The sequence below is a fragment of the Grampus griseus genome, assembly GCF_964374135.1.
Source record: "Grampus griseus genome assembly, chromosome: 7".
In the NCBI taxonomy this organism is placed as follows: domain Eukaryota; kingdom Metazoa; phylum Chordata; class Mammalia; order Artiodactyla; family Delphinidae; genus Grampus; species Grampus griseus.
Window position 1 is genome coordinate 72377981 of NC_139001.1, and position 12425 is coordinate 72390405.

The following is a 12425-nucleotide window of genomic DNA, read 5'->3' on the forward strand; positions in this document are numbered from 1 at the left end:
GAGATGCGCCCAAGTTACCAGAGCCCCCCCTTCTCACCACTGGGAATCCTCATCGTGACAGCGGGTGCGACCAGCCTCCACCCCGGGCACAGCCCCTCCCCGCAAGTGCCATCTTTGTCATCTCCTTCCATCTCCGCCCCCCCCCCCCCGTGGAAAGTTCCACGATCTGATCTCTTTCTTTGCTGACGTTTTGCCTTCTGTACATGGCCTTTTGTTCCTCAAAGTCTGTATCATGCCTCTAATTGGCAGGCTAACTCACTTCAACCAAGTGTGTCTAAAACCAAGTTCAGTTTTGCCTAGCGAGCTCCCCTTCTAACTTGCTTATTCCTCTCAATTTCATCTGCAGATCTTTTGGTTCAGGTGGAGCTCAAATAAAAACCTGGCTGTCACTTTGAATTTCTCCTCTAGCTCCCCCCCAATCCTACCACTCAGTCTTCTTTTTCCTCTTAGACCCCTGTTTACGACCCCAGGCCTGTTTGTGGCCCCTCTTCGTCCAGCCCATCCTGAACAACAAGTGCCCAGCCTGCCTTGGGACCCCTGACACTTTTAGTCCCTCCTTCCTGTTTCTCCCCACCTTCCCCGGACCCTGATGCTGGGGCAGACCCTGGATGGCATCACAGCTGAAAAATGATGAGCAGAATTCCTTGTGAGAGGGCCGGGATGGAGGAAATAGGAGGGGAGGATAAGGGGGACATGCTGGTAACAGAGGGAGTGGGTGAAAGACTGCAACCGCATGTAGAAAGGGGCATCCAGAGTTGGTACCGAGGCAAGAAGGGAAGAGAGGTTGGGGGGATTCCAGTGCCTGGACCAGGAACTTTTATTCAGTAGATACTTAGATCCAGATGGATTTGACTGTAGCAGCAGGGGATACGGAACTGGAGGAAAGAGCAGTGGGGCCATCACCTTGACGATGAGCCCAGGAGAAACCACAGAGAAGGTCTGGACCCTGGTCGATCCTTTGCCACATGGAGTCACTCAGTTTTCATGGTTCTGAGGCTATTTTCTTAAGTTCTCATGTCCCTGTTAACTTGTAATTTTTAGAGACAGTCTCCCTTTATTTATTTATTTACTTTGAGACAGTCTCCCTTTATTTATTTATTTACTTTGAGACAGTCTCCCTTTGATCTGGAGCGTGGCCTAACAAGGAGGAGATGGTCAAGAATTCCGGAAAGAGTCAATGGCATGTGGACGGCGGCGGCCGGCAGCTGCTGTACTCTGCCACCGCGGCGTTCACGGCCAGGCGGGCACTGACCTTGCTGTCGTAGTCAGATGTGTTCACACACGTATGGATCACGTACAGCAGAGAGTCCACCAGCCCCTCACAGGATCGCATCTGCCTTCGCGCTTCCTCCCCCGCGGAGCTGAGATTCCTAAACAGGCAGAGGCACGGGGGAGCTCGTTAGCTGCGGAGTCTTACCTTAATGATCTGAGAACGGGTGACACAGCAGCACGTAGATCTGGTCTGAAGAGGCATTTGGAGCCTGCATTTTCATCTCGAGGGAGCTCACAGTAATAGCCAGCCCCCCATTAGCCACACAAATAGAAGGGAGCAGGGGCAATTGAACTTTGTATCTCTCTTGTGATGGGCCACCTTCTAACCTCCTAAAATAATTATTTTGGGGCTTATCTTCAGTTTCCTCATACATAAGAAAGAGGGAATAATAGTAATTACCTCGTAAGGTTGCTGTAAGGAAGAGATGAGCTGCTACATAGGAAGCAATTAGGAAGTGCCCACCATGTAAAAGGATGTTTGCTAGCCATGCACGGTTGCTGTTTTCAGACATCCTTTACCTCCCTTGTTAGGTCATAAGGTCTTTGCAGTTCCTGCACCTATTAAAATGTTTTGCATGTAGTAGGTGGTCATAAGTGCTTCTTGAATGAACAGAGGAAACATATTTCTTGTATAAACATTTCAAGTTAAATAGGAACACTTGCTCATGCCACAATTTTTCTCATCTTTTTAATTATTAAAAAACCTGAAAATTGTTTTAGGTCTCATCCATATGGAAATTTGTGCTATCAATTCAACTTCGTGAATTGATATCAAATTATAAGGCTCTATTTTATGTGCCATTAACAAGGGTTCTAGGCTAACTCTGAGATTTTGTAAAACTTAGACTAGGTAAGGGGGATCGGGAATGACTTTTCTTTTCACCTTTGTTTTTCTGAGGCCAGAGATACTATCACGCATGATCCCTCTACTGTTCTTTTTGTTTGTTTGTTTGTTACTAAAAAATATTTAATAGCCAAAGTAACAAAGGCACTGATTCATCATATGAAGGTGTCAACGAAGTAGAACAGATGTTAGACTTTAACAACCAGTTTGAAGTACAAAGTCTGAATCAGCTGAATATCAACCATGGGAATAAACAAAATAAGAAGCTGCATATCTGTCCCATACAAAGAGAAAACACTATCTTCAACTCCATGTTAAATATTATCAAACCTATATCAACACTGACTGGCTACTAGAACATAAAAGAATCTTCAATCAATATTACACAAAATATATTCCCTAACTAAAATTAAATAAAATTAGAAATCATATAAATTCATCTGCCCCACTTATTTGAGATATTAGAATACATACTTTTCTTTAATTCATGATTCTATTAGTTATATATTGCTGTATAACAAATTACCCCAATATTTAACAGCTCAAAAAATAAATACTTGTTGTATTATGGTTTCTCTGGGTCCAGCATTCAGGTGCTTCTTTAGCTGGGTGCCTCTGGGTTGGAGTCTCCCATAAGGCTACAATCAAGCTATTATCTGGGGTTATAGTTATCTGAAGGCTCAACTTCGGAAGGATCTACTTCCCAGTTCACACAAGTGGTCATTCCCAGTCCTCAGGGAATCCACTTTCAAGTCCATTCACGTGACTACGGCAATCCGCAGCTTCTCACTGTTTGCCAGACGTCAGTTCCTGCCATGGGGGTTTCTACCTGGGGAAGCTCACACCATGGCAGCTAGCTTTCGCTCAGAATGAGGCAACAAGAGAAAGAGTGAGCAAGACATAGGCCAGTCTCTTCGTAACATAATCTCAGAAGTGGCATCTAGAACTTCAGAACTACTATTTATTTGAAGGATTTCACTCAACGAAAGGGGAATACACATGGGCATAACACTAGCAGGCAAGAGTTTTTGCGTCCATCTTAGAGGCTTCCTGCTACAATGGTTTAAGAGAAAATAAAAGTAGAAAATATAAGTTATTTATGACTGAATGACAACAGAGCGTTCCATAGCTGAAGTCCCTCTACGGTTCTTATCCAGGGTTACCTCCCAGTAGCTCTCAACAGTTGACCTCTTCTGTTCCTCTAACAGGGATCCGGTACCCCTCTGCTTTTCCTCTCATCTTGCTGTCTTCCCTTCTCAGCCTCTTCTGCCTGTGGTTCCCTCTGGAGTGCCCAGGGCTACTGTGGTCGCTTCCTATCTTTATCTTGGTGCTCTCCTGGGTGGCCTCCTTCTGCTCCTTGGATTTAATACAACCTATGGACCCATGACTCCCCAGTTTTTATCTTTAGCCCAACCCCTCTCTAGAACTCCAGACTCGTTTATCCAGACATTACATTTATCCACATGGATAGCTAATCAGACATCTCAAAGTGGACCAGACAAAACCCTCAGCTGCTCTCTCCACCCTTCCTCCGCCCCTCTGCTCGACCTCATCAACAGCACTTCCGTGCTCCCAGCTGATCCAGCCAGACATCTAGGCGCTGTCCTTACTTCCTCCCTTTTCCTCGCCCCTCATATTCAGTCCATGAGCAAACCTTGTCAGCCTCTCCCTCCACAACGTACTCCGTTCTGCCGACCTCTCTCTGGTGCCTGGCCTTTGTCACCCTCATCATCTGCCTTCCTGCCCCCACTGTCGCCCCCATCACAGCCAGAAACCATTCCTACTCTTGTGAGTAGACCCTCTGATGGTTCCCCATGACACTTGGCACGTGGAGCACTCCTTGCTCTGATCTAAAAAATCCGACGTAACTGGTTTCACGCTGCACCTTGCCCATTAAGCTCCAGCCTCAAGCCCCTTCCTGCCCCAGAGCCTGTACACTCCCCGTTCCCTTTGTCTCGAGTGCGTCCTCCTCCCCTCCCCCACCCCGCCCTCACAGGAGCAGCTCCTGTGGTATTTCCGACTAGGCTTAAACTTCACCTCCTATGAGAGACCGCCTGACCATCAAAGTGACCACCTACTAACTCTTACATCGCCCTATTTTTTAAATGGCATCTGTTGTTATTTTCTTGTTTACACAGAAGGCATTCACCAACTGTTAATAGCCTTCAACCACTGGGGAAGCCTGAGCATGCGTCCTGTCCCTGGGCCTCCCCTGAAGCCTGGCAGGCTAGCTGAGGGCTCACGGCCTCCCCTGAGCCAGGTACAGGGAGATGAGATGCTGCCCCACAGATCAGCAGTAGAGGCCATGTGACCCGTTCGGTGATGCAGGAATCTGAGTCAGGGAACTGGCCTGCCTTCTAGGAGCCTGATTCTTGTCGCCCCCTCCCCTGACCCAGTTACCCATCACAATAGCGGAAGGCTTCAGAGCAGAAGCCCAGGCCCCTCCCTCGAGCTCTGGTGTAGAGATGCTCAGACATCTTAGCCTAAACAGTAAATAGCGCTCACTGCGTGTGAGACACTACACGAAGCATTTTATACAAGCTGAGTCTTCACGACTCTGAGATGTTATTATTACCCCTATTGTAAAGATGAGGAAACTGAGGCTCAGAATGGGACAGGAAGTCAGTCTGTCTGAAGCCAGAGCCCACTCTTGTTGTCACCAGGCCACTCTGCCCCAAGGTTTCTGTTTCAAGTTCCCAGTAAGCCTGGGAAACTGGGTGGAAATTGAGCTGATGAGAGTTAATGGCAAATAATGAGCAGCACTGTGTACAGTTAAAGGAGGCTTTAAGGATTTTAAATGCTAAAGATAATGACTGAAAAGAGTATTTGGGCTCATTTTCATTTATTTATAAAACTCTAAACCCAATGGTTGCTTAAACCATACCTTTTTGCACCCTTTTAAAAGCAAAAAAGTTTTAACCATTACATTTAAAAAGACTGAAGTCTAATTAACAGACATTATATTAGCTTCAGGTGTACAAAACAATAATTTGACATTTGTATACATTGTGAAATGATCACCACAATAAGTCTAGTTACCGTCTGTCACCACACAAAGTTACCAAGTGTTTTTTTCTTGTGATGAGAACTTTTAAGATTTACTTTCTTAGCCTCTTTCAACTTTACAGCACAATATTAGTGACTACAGTCACCTTGCTGAACATTACATCCCCGTGACTGAGTTACTTTATAACTTGAAGTTTGCACTTCCACATTTTGAATTTAAACAAACACTAGGCTGCCAACACATTAGCAATCAGAATGTGACAACCAGAAAAATGCTGCTCGAGTGGAAAACACTGGAATTTTGACAGTAATTTCAGACTGAAAGGGCTTTTTTGACTGATCTATAGAAGAGTCGTTTATAAGATAATGTCTCTCAGGCCACTGCTCTGTGCTCACAATGTTCTCCTCATAGGATAACAAAGCCCAGTGGTCTAAATTAAAAAAAAGAACTTGGAAACTTAGAGAGATATTAATAGAAATGAAATATTAAATCATCCTGAAGTCAACTTAGCTATGACACATATTATTTAATCACAGACTTAATCGTAAAGAAGAAACAAAAATTTACCTCAGGCAACCTGTCGTATTACGCAGAACAAGTGAAGTCTGAAATTTAATTTTATGATCGTCATCAAAAGAAGAGTTATTCCATCCAGAATGTGGAACGATCACAGTGTTTGTCAGGGTTGAGAGAGCATCGCGGATGATTGCCATCTTTACGGCATCACATGAGGATAAATTCCAAAGAACTCCTAAAGAATGAGATTTTAAATATCAGATCAATTAGAAATCCTGCAGTTTTGGTAATGAAGTAAACATATTAGCTTTAATTGATGGGAATTCAGCCTGTCCCAAACCTAATCTATGGCCTGAATTTACAACCAGGCTGGGGATGGGCCTCTAATAAATGTTGACTGAACATATGTAAGCTTCTGGCAGTATATTACCAAGTCGTCCTTATCTTAAGTTTCGGAGCCTATGTATCTATCAGGCAAGATGACTATGGTTTTGCAAAGCAAATTAGAGTTACTCTGTGAGGGGGAGGGGCACAATCCAATCAAGGGTCATAAATATGATGCATCTGTGATGGCTGTAAAAATGTGGTTCATTGTATCATCCCTTACATTCAGTGTTGTGTGTGACAAACCATTTTTAACATTTAGTACTTGAAAAGAACTTCTCTTTCTCAAAAGAAGGACACTTTCTCTTCATCACACTTCCTTTTCTTACTTTTGCTACCAGGAAGCTCATGCTTAAATATTACGCTTGAAGTAACTTGCACAAAGGGTGCTTACATTTGTCTTATCTCCCCTATTTAGATAAGGTTTAAACATTTCTATTTCCACGTTAAGAGTTTTATCAGCATGTGCAAGTTACTACCATTCCTTTTTGGATACAGGCGAGACTAACAATAAATTAAAAGCTCCCAATATTGTAATTCGTATCAATATTGCTAGGACACCAGACCTTAAATGTTGCTTATTAGAGTGTTATTTGAATTATAAGCATATTAGAGGGTCCTCGTTTCTGTGTCAACCATAAGAGGGTTAAATTATTGTTATAAAGCACATATTTCCTAATAGTTACTCTTTTAGAAATTAGAGCAAATTCAGGATTATACCTACTCTAATGTCATTTTCACATTGATGCATTTTCCTAAGTAAGAGGGGATGGGGTGGAGGAGAGACGGTACACCTCGATCTTCAGAGCCCTACACTCCTGATGTATCCCTGGCAAGTTGCATCAGTCAGTATAGTGATTTTAGAACTATCAACACACAAAAACGCTCGAGGCCTGTGGAGGGGAAGGAGTTGGCAAAGCCTGCCTGTGTCCATGGAAGCACGCGAGGCTTGTGAACATGACTGATCTAGAGTGCTGGGCCAGAGACAAGGCTGAAAACTGCTGCTCTGGCTCTGGTGACCAAGGAGCCAGCCTGTGAACTGCCTGAGCAGCAGCCTTCTCGGGGCCTAAAATCGCAGGGCCCCTTACGAAGGAGGGAGGCGGGAGGAGGGGTTCAAGCAAAGGGCTAGAACTGAAGACAGTAAAACAATACTTGTGAACCGAGAGGACCGTCCATTCCCCACACACCTGCCCTGACCCACTCACACCATGGAGGGATGGTCGATGACAGAGGCAGATGCTTGGGCCCTGTCCTGGGAAACGCCCTGGGTCCTGACTCCTCTCTCACTTGGCTTTGATGTCTGGGCCTTGCTGACTGGGTTTCCCTTGCTCCCCCAAGACTTTCATCCTTTCTCTGCTCCTACCCTTTGGGGTGGGACAGCCCACCATAAGCACAGCTTTTCAGGACCTCAGCCTCAGTGGTGACCCATCTAGTGAGGCTCGGACTCGAGGGGGATTTGGACAGTTCAGCATCGGGAAAAGGAAGGACGCTGCTTTGCCTCTGAAGGCTTGTTTTGTCCACCAGGACAGACCTTCGTTTCCATAACTATCCGGTGGCTGACGGTCCTGGCGAGAGGACGGCGCACACTGCAGGTGCTTATGAAGTGAACTGAAACTCCACAAGCTGAGCTACTTCTCTGTGGATTCTGATAAAACTGGCTGCATGTATGTGAGTGGGTTTAAACCGGGCTCCCTGGACTCTGGGGGTTCCGCTGGGCTCTTAGGGGCAGCCATGTGGGAGGTGGGTGAGAACTGGGGGCAGGGCTCCAGATCCCATCCCAGTTCACTGGGAGCAGCTCCATCCTTATCTGTTCTCAATACTGGGCTTCACTGTATGTTTCTGTTTGAAAAAAGGGTTTTGTGTCTAAAAGGCATTTGAAAAGCACTGTATTAGGGGAAAAGTATCTGAGGACAGATGACCACAGAAGAGACCTTGGGCACTAAGGATGAAAAACGAGTCTCTGGAGGTTGGTTCTGACCCAAATGATAGGTGAGGGGAGAGAAGACAGAAGGAGAGTGGGTTGAGGCACAGAAGCATGGATGATAGCAGCCGCCACGAACAGGGCTTTAACATTTTCTGCCAACGAGGCCAACCTCACCCCACCCAGCGCTCTGAAGGGGCCTGCCTGGAGCCTGAGTCAGCCAGAGGGGCAGCGTGTGGCCCAGAGGCCAGTGGTGGGGAAGGGTCATTTCCTAACCTCTCCTGATGACAGTTTTATAACATGCGATTCTGAAGGCCACTGGAACAGTTTTTCTCTGTGAAAGCATTTCAAAGTCCTCACTCCATGAAATTCTACACATGGGGGAGAGTTGCATTTTCCAATAAGCTACGTTCTACTTCACCGAATAAATGCATTCCAGTAACGTTAATTTAAGGCAAGGTTTATGCAAAGTAAAGTCTATCATACTGTAGGTTATAGGGATAAAATTAGATACATCTCTACGGAAAATTAAACAGTGCTGAGTCACACGCTTCAGGTGAAAACACGACTAAGAAGAGGGGTGGTTCTTACTTAGCATGTTGGATCTTGGAGCTGATGCCTAGAAGTTCTCCGACTGCTGGCAGAACAGCTTGTTTTTCATGGTTCCTGCCTCCACTCCTGGCTACTTCTAAGATCTACTCTGGCAAGAGGAGAGTTCCCAGGTTTGTGGATTCGCCTGACTTTCTGTGCTGGAACAAGGATTTTGTCTGGCTCTTTCTTTTCCTTGTCAGGCATTTAGAATGACCAGTGGAGTTATATGTCATTCTACAGTTTACTATTAGCCATTACATCTACAGGGGATTGGAGAGCAGAAACATTCGTAAATCAACATACACAATAGTAACCTGGCCATTTACTATGGTTTTACTCTGTGCCAGACACTGTGTGCTTTACACATAATACCTTAAAGAGTCAAGATGCACAAAATGAATTCACTTCCCATTTAATTATTTGGTAGGCTTGAAATTCTACATGTTGATTTTTTTTTTTTTAACATCTTTATTGGGGTATAATTGCTTTACAATGGTGTGTTAGTTTCTGCTTTATAACAAAGTGAATCACTTTTACAGGATGATGAGCATTTCTTCTTCTAAATTTAATATTAAATTTCATTAGGCAAGTATAATGAGTAAGAAACACTCTATTACCCACTCTTTTATATGTCTGGTTACACATATGCAGGGGACATATCAGGTGCTCAGAAATATATGTTGATGGATCCAATTTAATAGCCTGTACTTGCTTTGAGATTTCCCTTTTATTTTTTGCCTGTCAGATTTAGCACCTAAGTATGTATTCCCTCCTTTTCACACCTTTTCTTAAAACTGAGCATCCTGAGAGTGTCCCTGAAGGTCTGTAAGTACATGGAGGGGGTCAGAACAGTGGGCTGGATCTTTAAGGGAATTTGCCAGCACAGTTTTGCCTGCTTTTCACACGAAGGCCAAAACGGATGGTTGCTGAAACTACCACCCTAGCTATGGGGCTAGGAGAATTACGTTGCTGCTCCATCTCCCAGAACCAGAAGTTAAGTTACACCGAAATGCCTGAATCCCCATCCCTCAGACTGCAGAAAGAAAGCACCGGTGTTGCCCAATTATAAAATGTGAAATTACTTAAAAATACGTAATCCTTCAGTAGACTTGTAGGCCAGCTGACTAGGTTATCTTTCGGTCACCTCAGATGACTCTTAAAATCAGTCTGCTACAGAAATTAAAGCTACCTCTCCTGCAACTTCAAAAAATGTTCAAAATTATTCTTGATCAGAAGAAATGAAAGATTCTATTTTTGCTAAGTCGGTGGCATCCGCACAAAGGCAGCTTTCTGATCCCGCATTAAGAGTTACATTATCCCTCTAATCCTGTACTTTGCTATGTAACGCAAAAAACTACATTTGGTAAGGATTTAACTCGCCATTTTGAACATCAAAGCAAGTTCCAAGACATTGGTTTTTCCTCCCCATTTTCTTTTTCAAAAATAGAGGTTATGGAAAGCCAAAACAACCAGTTCTGATCAACCAACATTGGATGAAGAAGGTTCACTTAAACTTAAAAGCCTTAGCTACGGAATGATTACTTTGGCTTTTCTATTCAAAGTAAAAAGCACCATTCTTAAGACCAACTAATAATACCTGTGTGCACTTGCCTCACTAAAGCAGTAATAAAACAATGTTCTTTCCACTTACTCTGTCTAGGGCTTCATTTAATGGGTCAGGGAGAATGTTCCTAGAACAGTAAGTAATGAATGGAAAATACACCAGCTCCCATATGTAGCGAGACTGATGAGAAATACAGAACTATTAGCATTCTCCATCAACATGAAAACCTCCAGCTCTGACGTCCTAGTGCAAAATTATTTTCAAAAATATTTAGCAGCACACTCCACTGTCTCTTGGTTCCTTAAAAGAAAGTTAAAAATAAACTATAATTCAGTTTAGGAAACTTGAGGTTTTTATTTAAAGCAATTAGCTATTTGTTGTGAGAACTAAGAATATATATAAACAAACTCATTTTGAAATTATTAGGGAATTTCCTGCATACTACTGTAGAAAACGCTGCTTATTCTCTACCACAAGAAAAAGTACACATAATTATGAGTAACCAGTAACCACAATGAGAAACTGCCGTAAGAGATGAAAGTTCGTTTTCCCCACAAAGAATGAATAAAGTAATTAAAATACCATTCACATAAATCCTAGGCCACAGAATTTTGAAAGAGTGCACGTTTAAAACTAGCATTATAGCTATTCTTACAGCCAAATGATAATTTCATAGTTAAATCAGAAACTGATTTTACTTGATTAATTAATAGCACCATTTGAAAAATGCATTTCTTAAAGGACATTAGAAAACCAACCAAACAACATTTTGAAAATGCTATTTCTCTGGTAGCATAAATACATAACAGCCTATGCAACTGTTTTTCTTTCTTTTTCTGATATGAAAGAAATCTAAACCCATTAATTTTTATATAGTATTCAATTTTTGCTGCTTCCTAATTATCAAAAAAATACCCAAACAAACAACCCCTCCTCCTGAAACTGCACAACACAAGGGTTCATGGGCATTGCAAAAAAGAAAAATAAAACAGCCAAAAAAGTGCTAGTGCAACTTCAAATATCACCACTGGACATGCCCCTGCATTTTCTTTCATGAGTTGGCCTCATGCTCAGTGTCTGTTCCTGACATTCTTGTTTCAGACATGCTCTTTCATGAGATGTCCACGAGGCACCCAAGCCTTAGGGGTGTGAAGAGCATTAAATCAGAGAAGAGACAACGAGATCTTGGCCGCATCATTCCCTGCACAGAGCAAGCATCCTGATAAGTCACTATCATGCTTCAGCTCTCTGGGGGTCAGAATTGCCTGGTATATATGTTCATCCCCTCCCGGCTATTCTGCATCCAATGGGCTGCTTGGAACAGGCTGGTGTCGTGTAGACCCACCCTGCAAGCATTCTTGCAGGGGTGGAAATATTAGACTAAAAGTGAAAATATAAAACATCAAGGCTGCAGGTTGCATATAAGCGTCCAAGCATGTGTGCTTCTCGTAAACCCATAGTCTGTGGATAACAAGGCAGGAATATGGGCCTTTGTACCCAGGGCCCCTGTCTGCTCCTAGCACACGCCTCCATCGTGATTCCCGAGACGGTCTCTGGCTGAAACACCCAGGATCTAGCAAAAACACATCTCCGTTTCTTCTCTCTGGAGCTGCCCCGAAGCTCTTCCCTAACCCCAGTAGGGTTTTTATAAACCTCTGCAACTTTCAGTTGGGCAGAGTAATGACAAGATGCTATGGCTACTATATCTTGTCACAACACGGTCACCTGCATCCCTGCCCCCTTCCGGCATTAAAGCTCTGTACCTCATGCCTTTTAGACACGTTACTTATACCCAAGCACAGCCTAGACATGCACTGTCCAATACGACAGCCACTGGCTGCATGTGGCTATCGAGCGCGTGCAATGTGGCTGGTCCAAACTGCGATGTGTTGTAAGTGTAAAATACACGCTGGATTATGAAGACCTGGTATGAAAAAAATGAATGTAAAACACCTCATTGTTTTTATACTGCTTACAAGTTGAAGTGATATTTTGGAACTACTGGGTTAAACAAACTACACTATTAAAATAAACACATTTTTCTTTTTCCTTTTTAATGTGGCTACTAGGAAGTTCAGAATGACATGTGCCCTGCGTTTACACTTCTACTGGAAAGTGCTGGTAGGGATGTTTTCATGCCAGGCTCTAAGGGGTACAAGTAGGTGAGCCCTCTGCTCCCAGGAGGGCTTGCCACAAATAGTTGCAGCAACAGGCAGCTCTGACAAAGCACCCACCAGTAGGAAGAGCAGTAAGGCCAGCTCCACAGAAACGCCAAGCGGCAGGTACTGTGTTTCTCACCGGGCAGCTGGTACCGGGTGAGGAGATT

General features: G+C 43.8%; 1 protein-coding gene across 8 annotated transcripts in view; it reads right to left on the reverse strand.

The window, feature by feature from the left end:
- Positions 1–12425, reverse strand: part of PKP4 (plakophilin 4) — a 251832-nt gene that overhangs the window by 17733 nt on the left and 221674 nt on the right. For all 8 annotated transcript variants that reach the window (XM_082657879.1, XM_082657875.1, XM_082657876.1 and 5 more), the window contains 2 exons: positions 5691–5874; positions 1253–1370 (listed from right to left, as the gene is read on the reverse strand). In XM_082657879.1, the coding sequence (XP_082514005.1) occupies positions 1253–1370; positions 5691–5874 (302 nt within the window). The remainder of the gene's footprint in view (positions 1–1252; positions 1371–5690; positions 5875–12425) is intronic.